Here is a 25,174-nt window from a genome sequence, read left to right as displayed (position 1 = left end):
GAAATCCCCATTATAACTACTATTTGGACTCGTGCCTACTGCGTTCGCGTCCGTAGAGTAGAAACAATGACAGGATAGACCCGTCTGTGCGCGCTGTAATTAGTCTGATATTGTCTGTTTATGTGGCGCGTACGGAAGCGATAACTAGGGGATTGTAGTATACACTAAGGCGACGAATGTCATGGAATGCACACATACAGATGGCCGTGGTATAGGTTGCACGAGGTATCGAAAGGGCACTGCATTGTCGGAGCTGCTATTTGTGCTCAGGTGATTTATGTAAAAAGGTTTCGGACGTGGTTACGGCCGCACAACGGGAATTAAAATTTTTCGAATGCAGAATGGTAGCTGGAGCTCGACGCGTGGGACATTCCATTTCGGAAAGCGTTAGGGATTTCAGTATTCCGAGACCCACATTGTCAAGCGTGTGCCGAGAATGCCAATCTTCAGGCATCGCCTCTCACCACGGCCTTCACTTATCCACTGAGAGCAGCGGCGTCTTCGTCGAGTTGTCGGTGCTCATAGACAAGCAACACTACCTGAAATTACCTTAGAAATCAATGTGGGACGTGCGAGGAACGTATCCATTTGTCCAATGTGGCGAAATTTGGTGTTAGGGAGCCGTGGGATTTGGAAGCAAACGACCAAAGCGAGTGCCTTTGCTAACGGAACGACATCGCCTGTAGTGCCTTTCCTGGGCTTGTGACTGTATCAGTTGGACGCTAGACGACTGGAATACCTTGGACTGGTAAGATGAGTCCAGATTTCGGCTGGTAAGACCTGATGGTCGGGCTCGGGTGTGGCACAGATCACACGAAGCCATGGATCCAGCTAGTCAATAAGGCACTGAGCAAGCTGGTGGTGGCTCCATAATGGTGTGAGCTGTGTTTACGTGGAATGGTCTGGGTTCTCTGGTCCAACTGAACCTACCATTGACTGTAAATGGCTATGTTTGAGTTACTTTAAGACCGTTTGCATCCATTTACGGACGTCATGTTCCCAGACAACGATGTAATTTTTATGGATGACAATGCATCATGTCACCGGCCGAAATTGTTCGCGATTGCTTTGAAGAACATTCTCGACAATTCGAGTGAATGATTTGGCTACCCACATCGCCAGAAATGAGTTCCATCGAACATTTATCAGACTTAATCGAGAAGTCAGTCCGTACACCAAATCCTGCACGGGCAAACCTTTTGCAATTATGGACGGTTGTAGAGGCAACATCGCTTAATATTTATGCAGGGGACTTCCAACCACTTGTTGAGTCCATGCCACATCGCCTAGCTGCACTACCCTGAGCATCCATTCTTCTGTGGGTCGAACGAACCTACTACTCTCTTGTGGGTCAAACAAAGCTTCTACTCTTCCATGGATCAAACAAACCTGCCACTCTTCTGTGGGTCAAACAAAGCTTCTACTCTTCTCTGCGTCAAACAAACCTGACACTTCTGTGGGTCAAACAAAGCTTCTAATCTTCCCTGGGTCAAACAGACCTGCCACTCTTCTATGGGTCAAACAAAGCTTCTGCCCTTGCATGGGTCAAACAAACCTGCCACTCTTCCGTGGATCAAAGGAAGCTTCTATTCTTTCCTGGGTCAAACAAACCTGCCACTCTTCTGTGGGTCAAACAAAGCTTCTCCTCTTCCGTCAGTCAAACAAACCTGCCACTATTCTCTTCTTCGTATAGATTCAGTGCCCCAGTTAGTTCCGTATGGTATGAGCCACACATAATGTAATATTCCATAAGCAGTGTTCCTTGTATACTTACTACAGTTCTCCCATATATTAGCAACATACTGAAGTCTGACACCTGCATTATCTGTAAATGAGACAACGTAAAGGTTCCATTTTATACCGCCACAAATTACTACACCCAGGAGTGTGTTTGAGGTGGCTGATATATTAGCAACATACTGAAGTCTGACACCTGCATTATCTGTAAATGAGACAATGTAATGGTTCCATTTTATACCGCCACAAATTACTACACCCAGGAGTGTGTTTGAGGTGACTCATTTATATTGTGGTCATAGGGTACCTCTTTCCTGCCTTTTGTAATGTGCAAAAATTTACAGTTTTGAGCAGTTAAAGCGAATTTCCAAAGTTTACAGGGTTTTGAAATCTTATTAAGATCTTGCTAAATATTTGTCCAGCCTTCATCTGATAATAATTCATTATAGATAACTGCATCATCAGCAGAAGGCAGGGATTACTATGTATATTGTCTGGTAGGTCGTCAGTGCACCACTGCCCTGTACGCGACTGAAGGGGACGTGGAACGCCCTACATCGACAACGTTAAACTTTTTTAATTGGCTTTCCTGTAATTCAGCAAACACTGTGCTAATGAACATGAAACTTGTACAGGAAATTACACGTTATGTTCTAGGTGTAACGTGCTAAAATAATCGCATTTCAGCCAATGGTTAGGGAAATACAGTTTTTTAACAGTACACTTAAAATGACAATAATTTTTGGAACTTTTGATTAGACAGTTTGAAATAACAATTAATCTTTTTTATTAAAACTTACTTTCCAACTAATTGCCAGTGTTCTGTCTCCGTACCAATTTAACATGTGTTTAGACATTTCCTCGCTACTTATACACTGATGAGCCAAAACCATCTGCTTAATAGCTTTTTTGTCCGTCCTTGTAACGAAATACGTCACTAATTCCGCGTATTAGAGATCCGACAATTTGTTGGTAGGTTTTTGGAGGTATTTGGAGTTAGATGTCTACGAACAGGACATGAAATTCGCTTAAATAACGGGCCGCCGATTCGCGTACGCAGGAATGGAGTCCAAAAGCAAACTCGATGGGTTCTATACGATTTACATCAGGCGACTTTGGTCGCCAAGACATCAAAGTGAGTTGACTATAATGATCTTCAAACCACTGTAGCACGATTCTGGCTCCGAGACGGGGGCAATTATACTGCTGAAAGACGACAGTGGCGATGGGGAAGTCGTCAAGGATTGAAGAATTCTGGGGCGCGAGGGATTAGCCGAGCGGTCTAGGTCTCTGCAGTCATGGACTGTGCGCCTGATCCCTCCCTCCTCCCTCGGGCATGGGTGTGTGTGTTTGTCCTTAGGATGATTTAGGTTAAGTAGTGTGTAAGCATAGGGACTGATGACCTTAGCAGTTAAGTCAGATAAGATTTCACACACATTTGAACATTTTGAAGGAATTCTGGTGACTCGCAGCTTTCAGCGTGTTTTCGATTACTACAACATGTCTCACGCAAGCGTAGGAGAATGTCTGCCATGGTATGAACTGTTGCCACCAACCTGCGTCCGTGGCGCACTGCACGTTTCGAGCCGCAGTTAACCTCGATGATGGCGCTTGTGGAGACGACCAAGGACCTAGAGTAGCAACAGTGTGATTCACCTGCAGAGTCGACACGTTTATATTGATCGACGATCGAATCCTTTACGTCCGACCAGGTAACATGTTTCCAGTCATCGGAAGTCCAATGTCGGTGTTGACGGGCTCAGGCGAGGCACAGAGCTTTGTGTTGTGCCGTCATCAAGGTTACATGAGTAGGCCTTCGGCTCCGAAACCCAATATCGATGATGTTTCGTTGAATGGTTCGCAGGCTGACACTTGTTGATGGCCCAACACTCAAATCTGCTACTATTTGCGGAGGGGTTAGACTTCTGTCACGTTGAACGATTCTCTTCAGTCGTCGTTGGTCTCGTTCTTGCGGGATCTTTCCCCGGCCGCAGCGATGTCGAAGATTTGATGCCTTACCGGGTTCCTGGTATTCACGGTACACTCCTGAAATGATCGTAGGATGAACTCCCCACTTCATAGCTACATAGCAGATGCTGTCTCCCATCGCTCGTGCGCCGACTGTAACACCACGCTCAAACTCACTTAAATTTTGATAAGCTGCCATTGTAGGAGCAACAACCGATCTAACAACTGCGTTAGACCCTTGTTGTCTCATACAGGCGTTGCCGAGCGCAGCGCCGTATTTTGCCTGTTTACGTATCTCTGTATTTGAATACGCATGCCTGTACCAGTTTCTTTGGCGCTTCACTGTAAGTTGCATTCTCCCGCCTGATCCCATGTCATCACACATGTCGAGTAATACCTCGAACATGACCAGTAATCAACTGTGCTACCGCGCATATACTTTCCTACAGTAGCATTACATACCGTTGTGTGGAACATATTGTCCCAGCAACAAATCGAGAACAATACTAGTCTCCTGGATCAGATGAAGTTGTCTTACCGGTTTCACTAGGTTTTAGGGCAAAATGTCGAAAAGACAGGCGCCCTGACGTTTTCACCCTCTATGATGAGCTCCTCTGTACTTCAGATTTATCAGATTTTGACTGGTGCTCAAAACTTAAGGACGAAAGTAACTTTTGAATTAGGCGTCACTGCCAAGTAATATAGCTCGATAAACTTGTACCATACACAAAAACAACTGCTACAGTATAGTACAGAGGGTAACTGAAAGAAATGGACTATGGCAGAAATGATACTTTTATTCATAAACAATAATTACACTGAAGTCACGGCGATTCATGATGGTCATCTGGACATTACAGAAGACCGGTCTACATCTACAAATGTTCTCCGATAGCCACCACGCCGTGTGTGGTGGAGGGCACTTTTCGCTCTAAAGTCATATTTCCCCCTCTGTTTCACTTGCGGAACGCAGGAGGGAGAAACGACTGTCTGAACGCCTCAGTACGAACTCTTATTTCCCTTTGAATAATCTTTGAATGGTGATCATGGCGCGATATGAAAGCTGATGGCTCTAAATCCTCGGCGAAGATAAGATTTTGGAATCTAGTGAGTAGCCCCTTCCGTTTAGCTTGTCGTGTATCTGCAAGTGTGTCCCATTTCAAACTTTCTGTGAGATTTGTAAGGCTCTCGCGATGGCCAAACGTACCAGTAACGAATCTTGCCGCTCTTCTTTGGACCTTCTCAATCTCTTGAATTAGACCGAACTGGTAAGGGTCCCATACTGAGGAACAATACTCTTAAGTCTGGACGAACTAAAGCATTGTAAGCAATTTCCTTTGTTGAAGGACAGCATCGCTCCAGAATTCTACCAATGCACCGCAATCTAGAGTTCGCCTTACCCGTTGCTTGTGTGACCTGATCATTCCATTTGAGATCATTTCGAATAGTCACACCCAGATACTTGACGGATGTTACAGCTTCCAGTTACTGGGCATTTATTCTGTATTCGTACATTAATGAAGATTTTCGCTTTGTTATACGCATTAGGTGAACTTACTAATATTGAGATATGACTGCGGGCCATTACACCACGCATTTATTTTCTGTAAATCCCTATTGATTTGTTCACAACTTTTGTGTGATACTACTTTCCTGGGTGTGTTATTTACGTTTGACTGTATTCCTGGCTGGATTACGTGTTCCCACCTCCCGACGTATGAGGGTAAGTGCAGCATTGTCAAACAAGGTCGTTTTGCTGCTCCGGGTGTCATGACGTGCGTCAGCACAATTTTGCATCGTCGTCCTGACCTCGAAATATTTGAACGTCTGCACTCACTAACTGGTCGAGGTTACTGTGACGCTCTACTCCTCCACATGTGCGTCGTTTCATGGGTGCATCCGCATCTGACTTCATTTTTATGGATGGCAAAGCACGACTGCACCGAACAGCACAGGTGGGGGAGCTCTGGCAACGAGACGATGCTCGGCGAGTGGACTGGCCCGCACGATCCCCCGACTTATGGCGAGTCGGAACTACCTACCTCGCCATCGTTAAATTGCTAACTTCACGTAATTTTTTCTCTGGAACTCATATCTCATACTATGAAATTTTGTCGTCTGTTTTCTGCGTGTATTGTTAGCTCACTGGACTAGTATCAATGTTTCTTTTTTGTTGGTATAAGAGTTATGAATCTTTAAACTTAAGCGTTTTTAATTCCAGAAATTATGTATCTACACTACTGGCCATTAAAATTTCTACAACAAGAAGAAATGCAGATGATAAACGGCTATTCATTGCACAAATATATTATACTAGAACTGACACGTGATTACATTTTCACGCAATTTGGGTGCATAGATCCTGAGAAATCAGTACCCAGAACAACCACCTGTGGCCGTAATAACGGCCTTGATACGCCTGGGCATTGAGTCAAACAGAGCTCGGATGGCGTGTACAGGTACAGCTGCCCATGCAGCTTCAACACGGTACCACAGTTCATCAAGAGTAGTGACTGGCGTGTTGTGACGAGCCAGTTGCTCGGCCACCATTGACCAGTAGTTTTCAATTGGTGAGAGATCTGGAGAATGTGCTAGCCAGGGAAGCAGTCGAACAATTTCTGTGTCCAGAAAGGCCCGCACAGGACCTGCAACATGCGGTCGTGATCGAGACGTGTAACCAATGGCACCCCATACCATCACACCGGGTGATACGCCAGTATGGCGATGACGAATACACGCTTCCAATGTGCGTTCACCGCGATGCCGTCAAACACGGATGCGACCATCATGATGCTGTAAACAGAACCTGGATTCATCCGAAAAAGCCATTCGTGCACCCAGGTTCGTCGTTGAGTACACCATCGCAGGCGCTGCTGTCTGTGATGCAGCGTCAAGGGTAACCGCAGCCATGGTCTCCGAGCTGATAGTCCGTGCTGCTGCAAACGTCGTCGAACTGTTCGTGCAGATGGTTGTTGTCTTGCAAACGTCCCCATCTGTTGACTCGGGGATCGAGACGTGGCTGCACGATCCGTTACAGCCATGCGGATAAGATGCCTGTCATTTCGACTGCTAGTTATGAGGCCGTTGGGATCCAGCATGGCGTTCCGTATTACCCTCCTGAACCCACCGATTCCATATTCTGCTAACAGTCATTGGGTCTCGACCAACGCGAGCAGTAATGTTGCGAAACGATAAACCGCGATCGCGATTGGCTACAATGCGACCTTTATCATAGTCGGAAACGTGATGGTACGCATTTCTCCTCCTTACACGAGGCATCACAACAACGTTTCACCAGGTAACGCCGGTCAACTGCTGTTTCTGTATGAGAAATCTGTTGGAAACTTTCCTCACGTCAGCACGTTGTAGGTGTCGCCACCGGCGCCAACCTTGTGTGAATGCTCTGAAAAGCTAATCATTTGCATATCACAGCATCTTCTTCCTGTTTGTTAAATTTTGCGTCTGTAGCACGTCGTCTTCGTGGTGTAGCAGTTTTAATGGCCAGTAGTGTAGTATTAGGAATCGTGCCTATTGCGTTCCTGTCTGTAGAGTAGAGACAATGACAGGAAAGACCCCTCTGTGTGATGTCTTTAGGTTAGTTAGGTTTAAGTAGTTCTAAGATGTAGGGGACTGATGACCATAGACGTTAAGTCCCAAGGTGCTCAGAGCCATTTGAACCATTTGAATCAGAATCTCCTACGGTTTTTGCACAGGTCGGTTGACACGTCGTGATTTCGAAATCACTGAGCGCTTCTCTCATTGCTCTCCTTACACTCATTGTCGCTTCGTTCAGCTTCTCTTTGTTAGCTAGCTTTTTACCTCTCTTTAATCTGAGATGAAGTTCTCTTTGTTTACGTAGCATTTTTCTGACACGGCTATCAGACCATGGAGGATCTTTCCTATGTCTTAAAACCTTATGCGGAACATACTTGTCTAGGGCATATTGAACGATGTCTTTGAATTTTTTCCATTTGTTCTCCACATCTTCGTCCTCATCACCGAATATTTGATGCTGACTGCTGAGATATTCTGAAATTTTTATCCTGTCACAATTTCTGAGCAAATATATCTTCCTACCTTTCTTAAATTCCTTGTAGGAATGGTGTCACAGCCTCATGTTCACTGATACCTTCCTCTACGTTAACTGATTCGATAAGTTCAGGTATGTTTGCTGCCAGGAGGTCTAAGACCTTACCCTCACGAGTTGTTTCTGTAACTATCTGCTCAATGTAATTTTCGGACCAGACATCCAGAACAACGCCACACGATTCCCTGTCTCTGCCAACAGTTTTGATGGCCTAACACTCTACCTGGCTGTTTGAAGTCACCCCTATTACAACGGCAAGATCAGGAAAATTGCTAACGATATTCTTGAAGCTCTCTCTCTGAAGCGCTCTATAACTACAGATCCTGTACCAGGTGGTCTATAAAAGAATCCGATCACCATTTTTCACCGTTCTTTGATACTCAGTTTCACTCAGATTAATTCACATTCGGAAACTGTGATAACCTCGCTAGATTTTATCGACTTTTTTACTGCAATAAACACACACCACCATTGACGACTAACCTATCCTTACGATAAACGTTCCAGTCTGAACTTAGGATTTCGTTGTCATTGACGTCTGGCTTCAAACAGCTTTCTGTTCCCAATACTAACTGTGCATTATAACCTGCAATAAGCCGACTAAACTATCCTTACGACAAAGATTCCAGTCTGAACTTATGATTTCGTTGTCATTGACGTCTGGCTTCAAACAGCTTTCTGTTCCCAATACTAACTGTGCATTATAACCTTCAATAAGCAATACTAATTCTGGGATCTTTCCTTGGATGCTCCTGCAGTTTACTAAAATCATAGTAATCTTTTCTATCTCTGATCTGTGGGGACCAAGATTCTCTGAGGTCGCTGTGGCTGATTTAACAGGCGGATCGTGTTTGCTCCAAAGGGGGGAGTCCTCTAACATGAAAACGGCCCGTATGCACGCCACACGTACTCCGCTACCCTAGTACTCGTTTCCTGCGTGTAGTGCACGGCTGACCTATTAACTGGAACCTCTGCACCCGATAGTGCAGGTCGAGAAATTCGCATCCGATGCTGTCGCAGAGCCGTCTGGGCCTCTGGTTTAGACCTTCCACTCTGATCCAAACTAGAGGATCGCGATCATCCCTGGGTACGATGCTACAAATAAGAGTGCGTTGCTAGTTACTTTCACCAAATCAGCCAGCTGCCGAAAAGAGCCGAGGATGGCCACAGGACCCAAGCGGCAGGCGTCATTCGTGCCGAGATGTGGCACTACGTGCAGCCGGTTGCAGGACCGACTCCACATCACGGACGAGACCTCCCGGCAAACATACCGATTGCACACTGGAATTCTTTCTCGCCGTGCCTGCTATCTCCCTGAGGGGCTCCATCACCCACCTAACATTGGAGCTCCCAATGACTAGCATACCCACGCTCTGTACTTTCCGGACTGGGCAGGAAAATCGACCGCTGGCCCAACAAGAGAGGCATCCCGTGCTGGCTCACAGTTATCATCGACACTGGGAACCACCTTGTACCTGTTGCTAGGACGCATGGAGCCAGCCGCACGGCCTGCTCCCTCTTTCGCCTTCCGCCCAGTGACACGCGAACCCACCACTGTGTGCCACCCAAATCGAGTGGTGGCTTCAAAGTTGGATATAGTAGGTACCGTTGTTTCCGATTCCTCGTTAGATAGTTTGTCACTAGAGTCGTAAAACTACCATAAACTAACGTTAGTGGGCGTAGACTACAGCAGTTATTCTAGTAGCCTAAGTCAATTAAGGCAACGGCTTTGCTGCAGTGGATACACCGATTCCCGTCAGATCACCTAAGTTAAGTGCTGTCGGGCGTGGTCGGCACTTGGATGGGTGAGCATCTTGGCCGCCTTGCGCTGTTGCCGGTTTTCGGGCTGCACTCAGCCTCGTGATGCCATTTGAGGAGCTACTCGACCGAATAGTAGCGGCTCCGGTCAAAGTGAGGTGCTGACCAAACGCCCCCTCCTATCCCCATCCTCCATAAGAATGACACGGCGGTCGGATGGTCCCGGTAGGACACTCGTGGCCTGAAGACGGAGTGCTATGTCAATTAAGATCGTAACCACGTTACTGTACGTTAAGTGTGTTGCATAGCTATCAGGCGTTATCTCATTTCGATCGCATAGTTCGATGATGCGTTTAGTATCTTACTTTTAATCCCCTAGAAACCGGAACCGGGTAACGGTCTAGAAACTGAATGAGGATATATAAATGCCTGAACTTAGGGACTATTTTTTACGTAGTAATCCTCCTTTCTATTACTTGAAAACAATCAATACTTAAAGCAAAATTAAAATTGTCAATGTTCAATTTATGGTTTATTCGAAAATTTTTGATTTGTAATTTGGAACAGAGGGTAGATGTAGTAAAAATTTCAAAACGATACAGATTTACCACACAGGGCAAGAAAACGCAATTTTCTGAAAAAAGTTAAAATTGAAAGAAAAGCGCCCAAAAATACAACATATCAGACACTGCTTCAGTAATGCGTCAAGCTTATATAAAACATGTATCTGTTACCCATAGGCCGGCCGCGGTGGTCTCGCGGTTAAGGCGCTCAGTCCGGAACCGCGTGACTGCTACGGTCGCAGGTTAGAATCCTGCCTCGGGCATGGTTGTGTGTGATGTCCTCAGGTTAGTTGGGTTTAAGTAGTTCTAAGTTCTAGGGGACTGATCACCACAGATGTTAAGTCCCATAGTGCTCAGAGCCATTTGAACCATTTTTGTTACCCATAAACACCTCTCAATAACGATAGGAACCACTTGCCATTGATTATGGTGAAGAATATTCTGTCGATTACAAAATAACAACAATATTTTGTAGCTTTTTTACGCGTGTGCATGTAAACTGCCCTTGCGTCAAAAGTAATTGCTTTGGTTACATAAAAGCAGAGAGGTTACGCTATCAACTAAATTTTATTATTTTCAAAAATGAATTTATATTTTGTAAAACTATAACACACACAATGGACTAACACTAGACCACATATAGTTCTAGTTATGTTGCACAGTAGAGAAACAAGCAAACAAAAGAATAAAGTGAAGTAATTGGCTATCAGTTTCTCTCCCACACATTCGTTTCTGTTTCTTTCCCTTCCAGTGCTACCAATACTCCTACCACTTACTACGTCATTTATGTACTGTACCGAAACTACGGAACCCTAGTTTTGGTAGAGCGCAACTGTACTTGTAACTGAGAACAACAATGGCACAACAGACGGCCCTCCTTTGCCAGGAGGGGAGACATAAAGATGCGCAACACGAGAGATTCTGCACGCTCACCCTCCTTGTCGTACAGCCTGAACGCCTCCCTGAGCTCCTGCTGCATCGCCTCGGCGTCCTCCTCCACCAGGAACCTGGCCGCCAGCTGCACGAACTCGTCGAACTCCAGCTGCCCAGAGCCTGGAACACACGTCAGTGTGGCAGGGTGACGTCACGTACTTCGTGACTGGTACGAGGCAGAAAATTTGCGCCTTCAGCTTTCCTTTGACTACAAACTAAATATCTCTGACCGATCTGTCGCTCCTACTGGCGTTCACCATGAAAAGTTATCCACACACAACAAACTAGTACGCAAAATTTCCCCATGGCACAAGGGTCGTTCTATAAGTAACGCTCCACTATTTTTTTTTAAAAAAAAAAAGCCACTAAGGGGGGTAGGACATGAAACGGGCCAACTTGGAGCAGGAGAGGCACCACAGGACATTTTAATTTCCACTGTCTATACTTTTACAAATAAATGCATAAAACTTTGTCAGCATGACCAGGAAGGATTCAGGATTCACACTCATAGCAGTGGAAGGTCAAAAACATAACAAAACAAATTTTTTTTACATGTGAAATTTCATCATTTTTTCACTTGGTATTGGCTGCATTTGTTGCTGTAGGTACACTTTTCTTCGTAAGTAAGAGAGATTCTTCGATTAATTTTGCACAGCATACAAACCATACTTACAGGTGTATGAAACTCTAGAATTTCCCAACAGTGGTAAAAATTGAGATAATTAACTATAAAATTAGGTTTTTCTTTAAACACGAATTTTAAAACGTAACAGCCCATTCATTTTTGTATAGATTAAATAAATAACAGCCCATTCATGTTTGCATAGATTAAATAAATTCTACAGTTTCATACACCTGTAAGTATGGTTTCTAAGCTGTGCAAAATTCATCGAAGAATCTCTCTTACTTACGAAGAAAAGTGTACCTACAGCAACAAATGCAGCCAACAGTAAGTGAAAAAATCATGAAATTTCACATTTAAAAAATATTATTTTTTCGTCTGTTTGAACTTCCACTGCTATGAGTGTGAATCCTGAATCCTTCCTGGTCATGCTCACAAAGTTTTATGAATTTATTTGTAAAAGTATAGACAGTGCAAATGAAAATGTCCTGTGGTGCCTCTCCTTCTCGAAGTCGACCCGTTTGACGTCCTACCCCTCTTAATATACATAGACAAAAGTACTTGTTGCTGCTTCACGTTTGAAGTTTCGAACCTTTCTGGCAGATGGCAGAACCGTAGTGCAGCGTCCAAATGGCGTCCACATACGATTCACGTTACAAGCAACGTCCTTTTATTGAATTCTTGTGTGCAGAAAAAGAAGCCGCAGTGAACATTCCTAAACGTTTGTGCGCAGTGTATGGCGATGCTGCAGTTGACAGTACAGTTGGGCAATGGGTAAAGTAAATGAAGAAACACAGCTCCACGATCAGCCACGCTTGGAACGTCCTGTCACAGCCACTGCTCCAGACGTGCTGAATCGTGCGGATCCCATCATTCGTGCCGACCGGCGCATCACAACTCCACAATCGGCTCTAGAGTTGTCGGTCAGCATTGAAAGTGAGTCTGCAATGATCGAGACTCTCGGATATTCAAAGAGGTGCTCATGATGGATTCCACGAATGCTCACAGCGGACCACAAGATAGAAAGAAAGGCCATTTGATCTGAATCGTTGGAGCTTTTTGAGACCGACGGAGAAGCCTTTCTGTCACGGATCGTTAAGGGGGACGAAAGCTGGGTGCACCACTTCGCGCCGGAAACCAAAAGGCAGTCCACGGAGTGGTGTCACCCTCATTCACCACAAAATCAGAAAGTCAACACAACCCCCTCTGCCGGAAAAGCCATGGTGACAGTCATTAGGAATTTTGACGTCGTCATTTTCGTGGATTTTATGCTGGAGGATCAACCATAAATTCAGAGGCATACGTCAAGACTCTGAATAAACCAAGATCCGTTTCCCACGTGACCGATCGGACAATAATCCAGCAGAAATCTTGCTCCAACACGATAATGCACGCCCACACACAAGTCTGAGAACCCGGGAACACATCACCAAATTGCGTTGGACATCATTGCTTCATCCACCCCACAGACCTGGCACCCTCGGACTTCCATCTCTTTGGGTCGCTTAAAGATTCTCAACGGGTAACACACTTTGAAGTTGACTATAGTTTCAGTCATGAGGTGAAAACATGGCTACGCCTACAGGACAAGAGCTCTCACCAGCAGGGAATACATTCTCTTCCACAACGTTGGAGTGCGACCATAGAACGTGATGGCGACTACCTCGAAAAATAGGACGTGGACAAGACATGTTGATGTATATTGTCACCAGATTCTGTCTCTAAAACAGTAAATATGTTCTGAGAAACAAATGGGGGGCATTACTTATTGAACGACCCTTGTACCTTGTTGAGTAGTGATTATTCAGGACACATTCCTCGGTTGCCACAACAAGCTCATACGTTACTATTTCATGATTCGAAGGGCATTTACGCACGAATAAAGGAAATTCTATCGTTACTTTTAGGTTTTTATCTGTGCACTCTATAAACATTGGAAAGCCGAATATCTGCTTTAAACAAAAAGTAATTGTTTATTACAAATATAGCAGCGTCCTCTCTCTCTCTCTCTCTCTCTCTCTCTCTCTCTCTCTCTCTCTTTCTCTCTACATTGTTTAATACAATCCTGCCATTTAAATTTTCACTGCCAAAACCAAATCCTCCTTCTGCTGCTGTGCGATATTATCTTATTCTGCTAGGAGTGGTGGAATATACTAAGATATTGTCTGCCTTTCGTAAACTCATTCACCATTTTGGTCCAGTACCAATAACTAGGTGCTGTAAGCTGAAAAATGTATAGTGCTGGAGAATATGGTTAGAGGAAGAAGTGCAAATGTGGAATTGGGGTAGTAATATGGGATACTAAGATTTCTCGCCTCCTAAGAGCTGTAGTTTGGTTAGCTGCTTGAAAACTACGTTTAGCAACTGTATACTGTTTTGGGTGCATTCATTTTACAGATGGGAGGCTTTGTGAGAGTGTGAAGCTGTTTCTCAGAATTCACTAGGAGGAATAATTGTAGCAGGTTGGTGGTTTTCAGTTTCATTCTTATCGTAATACATGAAATATTAATATATTTTCTGAAGAGACGTTTAGCTAATACACGGAGCCGTAGAATGGTGTATTTGTTGCGTATTTAAACTTAATTTTCGATTTTATTTGCATTTCTGAATTTCAGGACGATTGTGTCACTAATATGGAATACTAGTAGCCTACCCTAGTATTCCATATTTGTACCGTAGTTTCACAACCTGTTTTCCTTCTAGGAATTGCTTCACGAGTTCGAAAGCAGTGGAATGAGTCTGCTGTGCAACTAGCAGTTAAAAATCTTAGAAAAAGGAAAATGGGCCACTCCAGAATGTATATGTTATAAACGCCGCACATGATACCAAGTCAAGCACCTTGCGTCTCACTCCTCATGCGTCGTACAAGATGCAACCGCTGGGTTTAACTTTCATGAGCCCTTTGGAAGCCTGCTATCCCGCGAAGGTACGCATGTGGGTGAGAAAAACTGCAAGTCCAGTAACAAACATGTACACCGCCAAACTCATTGGGGCTTCACGTGCCAAATAAGGGAGATAGCAGTGAATGGATTTAGGATAACAAGAATACACTCGTTAAACCCTCATATCTTCACGGATGCAGGTTTCATTGCTAGCAATGAAGGCATTATAACGGACTCACCAATGGTCCAGTCAATGAAACATCTGTAGGAGGTGCGGCCTCTAAAAGTGGAAAGGCTAATGTTGAAGTCGTGGGAGGAACATCTACTGGCAGATCTGAAATTACACCTTGGCAAATCTTACCCGTTGCATAAATAAAAAATCGGCCAGGCGTGAGGGTAAGAAAAGCAGATCTTTCAGCAGTCTTGTCTCCGTGCAAGAGCTCTCTTGAAGTTTCGACAATAGCAACAAATAAACGGGAGACAATGAAGCAGAGACCACCAAAGCCTAGGAACCAACAATCATCTGATCCTGAAGACAATGTTTTTAGTGTGAGAGATGATTCGTCCACTATCAGTAGTGTTCTGGACGACAGTGTACCCGCTAACGAAGATGGCAATTGTCTCTTTTGCTCAGATAAATTTTCGCGGGACACATCTGGGGAAGAGTGGGTAATGTGTCGAATGTGCGAAGTGTGGGCGCACACTGAATGTGCACGTTACGGTTGAGGACGACATGTGTGTGACTTTGACACAGAAATTACTTAGAGTAAGGAGTTTAGTAACAGAGTATGGAATATTTCGCATGCTTTTCTATTGCGTTTTTACGATGCATTATTATATTTCCCATTATTTGTTTACCATTAACAAACTTGAAACAAATGGACTATCCATATTTGTACCCCATAATCTGAAGTACCAAAAACGTCAATCTTTGTGTTTAGCCTAATTTATAAATTCTCCTGACATATTATTTATTCGAAAATATAGGAACCATTAAAATATACCCCAAAGTATATGCTACAGGTACTTTGTTTGCTTAATGTGAAAAACTGAGAAATTTATGAACGTAAAACGAAGTGGTATTCCATATTTGTACCACTTTCTCAACTGTAATTCAGTTTACGCTGTCACAGTGTGCATCATATTTGTCATCCACAGCGTTATTCCTACATGTAACTGGGATTTCAGAAGATGACTACGTGAAAAGTAGAAGATATACAGGAAAATTACGCCTACCAGTGGATAAAGCAGCTCTGCGAAGTTCTAATCGTAATACGCCCCTTGGAGTAGTTGTGGGACAGGTGTGTCGGAATACGTACACAAATAACCCGCTCCACATTGTCGCATCGACGCACCTGCAGATAGGCAACCCAGTCAACACATTAACAAAGCAGGCTGCCATCGCGCCACCCCAGACTTCAACGAAATACGAGAGCTGTTCAGAAAGTAAGGTCCGACAGAGCGTGAAGTGCAAACCACAGATGAACCAGTGCACAGACTGTCGGGCAGTGTCTCTAGTATGTCCGTCGATCGCGTCACGTCTCTCTTTTCATTTCCGAGAGCGCAGTGAGAAAGTAAGGATGCCTACAAAATAGGGTCTGCCACCAAGGGTGGAGGCCTGGTGTGAGATCTCGCCTGATGCCATGTAGCCCACATGATGTAACTGTCATGCGTTTCATTCTAGATTTTTGATTTCCGCAGTGGTTTCCATTTCGCGAGCGATCGGACGTTAGTTTCCGAATATCGCGCGTACGCGCATGTATTGGCAGCTGCCGGATGACAAACGTTGCTCGTATTGAGTATTTGGCTATTAAAGACTTGGAAAGATGGTCTATCCACTGTCACGTATGTATTTTCGATACGTCTTGTAGTTTTCGTTTAGTCATCTTTCGTAAGGCCTGAATACTAATGAAAAATCGTCTGTTGCTTTCTAACTTCAAAATGACGAGCAAGAATACACCTGATAAAAGACTTAGAGAATCCTCAAGTACGAGACAGGGCCTACGGCTTTGAACCTAGCTATTTGCAATGCAATACTACTCATATTAATCAGTATTCGGTATGGTTAATTTTATAGTTCTGAACTCCAGGTAGAAGCTGGTATCTGCCTATCTTTAGTTTCAGGGATATACATCGAGGTTGCCTTAGTAAAATAATGTTTTATGTGTTTGAGAGGCAGACGAGACATCGAAAACTATTAGCATGTCAAGAAGTAGCGTCTGATTAAATCTTAAGAAAAGACCATTAGTTGCGCTACGTAAAGTCATACTGCCTCCTCTACACATTACGTTATGCCAGAGGAAGAATTTTACAAAGGAGCTCGTTAAACAGGTGAGGCTTTCAACCAGCTGAAAGACGCTCTTCCCAAGATCGATGATGCCAAGATGAAAGACAATTTCTTTATCGGACCACACACCTGACAATTGGCGATGGATGGCACTTTCGACGCTAAACTCACAAATGCTTGGACTTCTTGCAGAGTCATTGTTCTTGGTTCTTTATGCAACAGAATAGGATTAAGTTTCTGTAATGACTGCATTGTTGAAAAGCTACAAAAAAACTGGAGTCTACATCTACATGGTTACTCGCTTATCACAGTAAAGTGTCCGGCAAAGGTTCAATGAACCGCCTTCATCTGTCTCTCTACCGTTCCAATCTAGAACGGCGTGCGGGAAAATGAGCACTTAAATTTTTCTGTGCGAGCCCTGATTCCGCTTATTTTATCGTGATGATCGTTTCTATGTAGATGGGTGCCAACAGAATGTTTTCGCAATCCGAGGAGAAAGCTGGTGATTGAAATTTCATGAGAAGATCCTGTCGCAACGAAAAACGTCTTTATTTTAATGATTGCCACTCCAATTCGCGTATCATGTCTGTGGCACTATCTCTCCTACTTCGCGATAATACAAAACGAGCAGTCCTTCTTTGTACTTTTTCGATGTCATCCGTCAATCCCACACCGTACAGCAGTACTCCAGAATAGGAATCTTCTGGAAATCTAAAAATATGGAGTCAATTTGACATCCCCTGTCGATAGCACTCATTACTTCATGAGGATAAAGAGCTAGTTGTGTTTCGCAAGAACGATATTTTCTGAATCCGTGCATACTATCTATCAATAAATCGTTTTCTTCGAGAGTTCGGTGAGTACCTCCCCAACGCTCCCGCGCCGACTAAGCGATCCCGTAACGAAACCAGCCGCTCTTCCCTGAATTTTCTCTATCTCCTCTGTCAATCCCATCTGGTAAGAATCTGAGACTGATGAACAATACTCAAGAATCGTCTAAAGAAGCGTCGTGTAAGCCACGGCTTTCGTGGATGAGTTTCATTCCCTCAATATTCCTCCTATGAATCTCAGTCTGGCACCTACTTTTCCTACTGCTTGTTTTATCAGGTCGCTCCACTGAAGGTCGTCCTGGATGGTTACTCCTAGATGTTTACTGCCCACTGTTTCCAATAGTTGTCGTGAACAGTGTAGTTGTGCACAGTGGTTGTCTTCTCATATGTATGGGCAATGTGTTACATTCATTTATGTTGAGGGGCAACTGCACCATTCATTAGTCCGCTGCAGATCATTCTGTAAATCGCTACTGTCTTTATTGTGCACAATCTGAACGTGTGCGAACAGTCTTAAAGAGCTTCCGACGCATTCTATCATACTATTTACATAAGTTGTCGACAGTAACGGTCCTGTCACATTTGCTTGTGCAACTTCGGAAATCACCTTTACATCTCTCGATTTTGATTCTTTAGGATCGAGGTATTGAGTTGTGTCGGCAAGAAAGGCTTCAAACCAGTCGCAAACCTGATCCGATAGTCCGTAAGCTCGTATTTTTCCACCAAACGATAGTGCTTGGCGGCATCAAATGCCTTCCTGGACACGACTTTGAATACGGTGCCGTGGACCTCACAGAGGAAAAGAGTATTCTGAGTTTCGCAGCGTCTCTACTTGCGGAATCTGTATTGATTTTAGAAAAGGAGATTTTCGTTCTACGAAAATGTCAATTTTTTTTTAGCGTAGGACATGTTCCATGTCACTTCTAGAGAAGATGATCTCTGTTTTCATTTTTTATGTGTCTGAATAATGTTCGTGCTGTTGCGTCATACTTTGCTTTTATTAATGTGGACGACACATTAATCCTTAACTACATTCGTGGTGTAATTTATTACCTCACCAGTCACTGTATTTTGCAGTTTTGTTGCTGTAGCAGCGTTGCCACTCCCCTTCTATGCGTTCTTCGTACCGGTTGCGCTTGTGCTCCGTGCTAACCAGTGATCATTGTTTCCGTAGGTACGTAAAGGATGGGGCCGTTTTCTACCCTACGAGGTTATAAACGTTGCTTTTCTTACTTGTCATCACAAACTGTTTTCGATGCAATAGAGACACTTCTGAACGATGATCACGTATTGAAGTTACTGTTAACTAGCGCAGACAGTTCACTCATTGGATACACAAGTTTGTTTTCAAGATGCAGCCGTGATTAATGAGAATGAAACAGAAATACCTGATGATAAAATTTAGCCGGCCGGGTGGCCGAGCGGATCTAGGCGCTACAATCTGGAACCACGCGACTGCTACGGTCGCAGGTTCGAATCCTGCTTCGGGCATGGATGTGTGCGATGTCCTTAGGTTAGTTAGGTTTAACTAGTTCTACGTTCTAGGGGACTAATGACCTCGGAAGTTAAGTCACATAGTGCTCAGAGCCATTTGAACTATTTTTTTGATGAAATTTTCAGTGAAATAGGCGACTATGAAGAGGAAGAAGAGAATATCCGCGAATAAAACGCAGGACATAGTAACACAGCTTGGCTATTTTTCTGGAAGAAACCGTTTAGACTAAGAATAGCAAAGTGGGGCATCTAGATTTTGTAAAACAGTCCGGTATGGCACTGATCAAAGCAAATATCAAACACAGGAAAATGAATTGCAGAAATTTTTCTAAGGACTTGCAGACTGCAATAGAAAACATTCTTTACAAAAATCGTGAAAAATGATAGCGGGATCGACGAATCTACAGTGCAAATCCAAGTGGGACTGAGTCAGCCAAAAAAGTCAAAGGTCTCATGACGCCTTGTATATCCATACCTCAAAGACAGAAAAACAACCGAAACGTGCTCTAAATACCAGAAATATTTGTACAAAGTGCGTTCCATTGACAGAAAGGTATGTCTTGACACTGGTGAACGAAATAACTGCTCTGTCTCTGAGCTTTGTTGAAGTAAATTTTCTTTGCTTTTTAAGTTAATACCAAAATCTCTAAGAAGCCAGTGTTAACCCCCTTCTAACAGCCGTGTACCGCAAGTCTTTAGAGGAACGGAAGGTTCCAAATGATTGGAAAAGAGCACAGGTAGTCCCAGTCTTCAAGAAGGGTCGTCGAGCAGATGCGCAACACTATAGACCTATATCTCTGACGTCGATCTGTTGTAGAATTTTAGAACATGTTTTTTGCTTGAGTATCATGTCGTTTTTGGAAACCGAGAATCTACTCTGTAGGAATCAACATGGATTCCGGAAACAGCGATCGTGTGAGACCCAACTCCCTTTATTTCTTCATGAGACCCAGAAAATATTAGATACAGGCTCCCAGGTAGATGCTATTTTTCTTGACTTCCGGAAGGCGTTCGATACAGTTCCGCACTGTCGCCTGATAAACAAAGTAAGAGCCTACGGGATATCAGACCAGCTGTGTGGCTGGATTGAAGAGTTTTTAGCAAACAGAACACAGCATGTTGTTATCAATGGAGAGACGTCTTCAGACGTTAAAGTAACCTCTGGCGTGCCACAGCGGAGTGTTATGGGACCATTGCTTTTCACAATATATATAAATGACCTAGTAGATAGTGTCGGAAGTTCCATGCGGCTTTTCGCTGATGATGCTGTAGTATACAGAGAAGTTGCAGCATTAGAAAACTGTAGCGAAATGCAGGAAGATGTGCAGCGGATTGGCACTTGGTGCAGGGAGTGACAACTGACCCTTAACATAGACAAATGTAATGTATTGCGAATACATAGAAAGAAGGATCCTTTATTGTATGATTATATGATAGCGGAACAGACACTGGTAGCAGTTACTTCTGTAAAATATCTGGGAGTATGTGCGAACGATTTGAAGTGGAACGATCATATAAAATTAATTGTTGGTAAGGCGGGTACCAGGTTGAGATTCATTGGGAGAGTCCTTAGAAAAGGTAGTCCATCAACAAAGGAGTTGGCTTACAAAACACTCGTTCGACCTATACTTGAGTATTGCTCATCAGTGTAGGATCCGTACCAGATCGGATTGGCAGAGGAGATAGAGAAGATCCAAAGAAGAGCGGCGCGTTTCGTCACAGGGTTGTTCGGTGACCGTGATAGCGTTACGGAGATGTTTAGCAAACTCAAGTGGCAGACTCTGAAAAAGAGGTGCTCTGCATCGCGGTGTAGCTTGCTCGCCAGGTTTTGAGAGGGTGCGTTTCTGGATGAGGTATCGAATATATTGCTTCCCCCTGCTTATACCTCCCGAGGAGATCACGAATGTAAAATTAGAGAGATTCGAGCGCGCACGGAGGCTTTCCGGCAGTCGTTCATCGCGCGAACCATACGCGACTGGAACATAAAAGGGAGGTAATGACAGTGGCACGTAAAGTGCCCACCGCCACACACCGTTGGGTGGCTTGCGGAGTATAAATGTAGATGTAGATGTTGACTTAGTTGTTGCTAAGACTGTTTTCTTTTTTAATAACGATAGATTTTTCATAAACAGTAGCCTTTCTTTTACCGATTCTTAGCTTAGAGAAACGTAGAAATTACTAATGTCAGTGTGAATAGTGAGTGTATCTCGGAAATATGATATGCTAGAGATATTTCGGTTGCACCTTTGAATTCACCATCCCAAAACCAGGTATACTCCCACTGAGAAACAAGATGCAAAAGAAGTGCAGTTTTTTCACTTGTATTATCGAAGTAAATCATATTGTACGGTTTAATTTAGAATAAAGATGCAACGAGAAACCACCACGTAGTTTGGATTATCTGGTACACATATGGATAATGGACAGGAAAAGTTTGAAAACAGCCTATTGTAAAATACAATAATGTTGCATCCCGGTTGCGTTATCGTCCCTGCGATTCATTAATAATCTTGATACAGAAGCCAGTCAATTTCGCACAAAATTTCCTGAAGCCAGTCAATTTCGCACAAAATTTCCTGTAAGTCACATTGATAATAAATAGAAACATAATTGTCATATCTTACGTAGCGGTTGCTAGCCACCAAGTCCTGTTGAATGAAGGGATCAGAGTGCAAGGAACAGAAGAGATTACATGACGTTCTAATTTTATTTGAAAATATTTTGTATGTGTTGCTGTTTTACTGCCGAGTTCGGCCGCAACTTGCGACTGCAAGAGGCTGGTAAAGTGGACACACACAAAAAACAATGGTGGGCATTTAGACTGGACGGAAGGACGATTTCATACCTGTGTTACTGATGTGGTAGCACCGCGACGTACCGCTTAATGTCGGGCTGTAGATGCTTATTCTGCTAAGCAGTACCGTAGATTTGTTGGATTGCCAGTAGTTTACGATATTACAGACTTTTACAAAAGGCCAGGCGGTCTATATCTGAGTCATTTGGCTTTTTTGTTGCCACCTGTGCGATTGCGTCAGGAACCTGAAACTGGAATCTGTAACAGCCTCGTCTGTCAGCCTTTACGTACCGGAGCGTCACGTTCTCGATAGTGGAATGGGGTTGAAAGAGCAACAGTGGTACATTATAGCGCTTTTAACATTACACGCGAATACAGTTGTGTAATTAAACAGGGCCATAAGGATACTTAAATTTTCAGACGAGCTGCTTCTCGAGATATCGCCGCCAGTCCAACACAACTCAGAATGTTCCAAAACTTCGTCCTGCGTAATGGGCCCTTGCGAGGTTACCAGCAAGTGTAGGATATTTCATGGAATTTAGTCAGTGACAGGTCACAACAATCTATGCACTTAATGCAATACGACTTGAAAGTTAAATCATTAGCAGTCTGATGTCAAAAGTGTCATTTGAGAATGTCTTCAGTTTAAGCTGTCTACAGAGTTACTACCGTTCACGACATCCCTTCCACTACCACCACTGCACATTGTTGAACACAAGGTATTGTCTCGAAAACTAAACGAAAAGAACATATCGAAGCCAAATACTACACAATCGGCTCTCTTCCTACCCCCACCCCCCCTGTTTTTGTTTTTGTTACTTTGTTCTCTCGCCTGTGATGTGCGAGGGTACCTTGTCAAATGTCGTTCTTCAAGCAACTAATGGTAAAGTACTACCATAACTGAAAAAATTTCTGCTAAAAATTATTGAAAACATTATTTCAAAATGGCTCTGAGCACTATGGAACTTAACATCCGAGGCCATCAGTGCCCTAGAACTACTTAAACCTAACTAACCTAAGGACATCACACACACCCCTGCCCGAGGCAGGATTCGAACCTGCGACCGTAGTGGTCGCGCGGTTCCAGACTGAAGCGCCTAGAACCACTCGGCCACATGGCCGGCCGAAAACATTATTTGCCTCGGTGGTCTGAAAATTACACGCAGTGTGTTCTCCGCTTCTAAAACGAAGATAGAAGCTGTTAAATGACTTAGTTGGTCTGCAGAGGTATCATGTGCGCAGCGATTAGGAATTAAGAGGGTACGAACGTGGGAGTAGATGTAAAGAGCTACGACTGACATGGAAAAATGGGGTAAGGGGAGCATAAAGCTGGTAGGGACGATTCCACTGTGTACTGTAATTGTGAGTCTGTTGTTTCACCGACAGATGATGATGCTGTTTGGTTTGTGGGGCGCTCAACTGCGTGGTCATCAGCGCCCGCACAAAGTCCCAATTTTTACACAGTCCCATTTTTTCACAACGTCGCAATCTAGCCATTGTCACGAATGATGATGAGGATGAAATGATGAGGACAACACAAACACCCACTCCCCGGGCAGAGAAAATCCCCAACCCGGCCGGGAATCGAACCTGGGACCCCGTGATACAGAGGCAACAACGCTAGCCACTAGACCACGAGCTGCGGATCCCGCCGACAGAGGAAATGAGGAATGTGCTGGTGTAGTTCTGCGGAATGTGATGGTATAGGTGTAGCAAAGAATCAAGATTGGAGCTTCTAAAGAAATAACGAAGTTGATAGAACGTAGTTTCCGGGTGAGATACATATAATGTACATCGGTGTTCCATCTGGACGACGTGAGAGCAGAATTTGAAGAGCTTTGAAGGATTCGCCGAGATGAGTATAACCGGACAAGGAATTACAGACAAAAAACTTGGAAAGAAAGATAGGAACGTGAATGACTGGAAATCTAGGTAATAGAGGAAAGGACTAACACGCCGGATGAAGCATACCCGTGTCTCAAATGTAGCGGTAGCATTCGAACTCTTACGTACTGTGGTATCGCAAAAAACAGACGCTTCCTACCTTAGTGCCGCTCCAAGAAAAATTTCCCTAGAGTTTTGTGGTTGTGTCCCTATTCTGAAAGGAAGTTACATTGGAGATATATACCGCCCATACAGGAATCCAAGGTTTCCAGTAATCCATTATGTACCAGAGACATTTGCCATTGATTTTTCGAGCAGAAATTTGTTTGTGTACCCACTTGTATCCGTGTTTCCAGATCCTCCGTTTTTATATAGAAGCGGGAAAGAAACGCCAGTTCGTTTTATTTCCTTTCGGGACGTTTCAGTCAGAATTCCTGAAGCAAGTTACGAATGTCTGATGTATTATGAGAATGTTTATAGTGTCACTGTCCACTACGTAACTAAGGAATATCATCCCGGAAAGAATGGGATGAAATTCTCGTACATGTAATCCAGCGCAGTTTCTTGCTATGCGAATGTGAGACATTAGGAAAGAAATGGACGTGACAGACTGCAACCTAACAAGTAGAAACTTCACGGATTTTCATAGAGCAAGTAAAATTTGAAATACTGTGTGATGGAGGAAGATCAGCTTACTGCACCTGTGGTTTTGCTCAGTCGCGTAGCGGTTGGGACAGCTTCTGTCACTGTTCCGTTCGACCATCAATGACGATGACTTGGTGAGTAGAGAACTCAATTCCTGGGATACTGTGAGAAGATATGCGTATACCACATTGTAAGGAAGAGACTTTTGATTGAAATTTCCCCATTCCTACTCATAGTAACACATATTCACATGGAAGTTTGTTTGTAACTGCTGCAAGCACACTAACAGAAAAAAGCTAAAATAATTAAACAGAAACTGACGTGGCAGATAACTAACAAAAAATAATGAAAAGTTATTAGGCTGTCACCTCAAAATACAGGAAGCCATACCTCGTACACCTCGAAAATTTCTCAAGTGTTAACGATACTGCCAAAGGTTAAGAAGTAGGAGCTACGCTGGCACATTTTATGAATGAATAAAGCACTGACTCTTAAAATACTCAACACTACACATGACAAATTTAAGACTAATTTTAAAAGCGTTTGGCGAAGTCTTCAAACTCGGTGTTTTTTATTGAAGTTAATGAGAATTACACATACGAAAGAATGGTGTTTTATCTACAAACCCTATTTTTCCACGTAATCTCCATTCCCTTCTATGACCTTCCTCCAGCGCGAAACAAGGCCGTG

The 25,174-nt window shown here is 43.7% G+C and overlaps 1 protein-coding gene across 1 annotated transcript in view; it reads right to left on the bottom strand.

Moving 5' to 3' along the window:
- LOC126355889 (troponin C, isoallergen Bla g 6.0101-like) overlaps positions 1-25,174 on the bottom strand; it is a 127,975-nt gene that overhangs the window by 67,258 nt on the left and 35,543 nt on the right. The window contains exon 4 of the mRNA XM_050006394.1: positions 11,047-11,166. Within this exon, the coding sequence (XP_049862351.1) occupies positions 11,047-11,166 (120 nt within the window). The remainder of the gene's footprint in view (positions 1-11,046; positions 11,167-25,174) is intronic.

Source organism: Schistocerca gregaria, chromosome 3 (assembly GCF_023897955.1).
Source record: "Schistocerca gregaria isolate iqSchGreg1 chromosome 3, iqSchGreg1.2, whole genome shotgun sequence".
NCBI lineage: Eukaryota > Metazoa > Arthropoda > Insecta > Orthoptera > Acrididae > Schistocerca > Schistocerca gregaria.
Note: the sequence above shows the minus strand (reverse complement) of the source record. Positions and strands in the feature narration are given on the sequence as shown.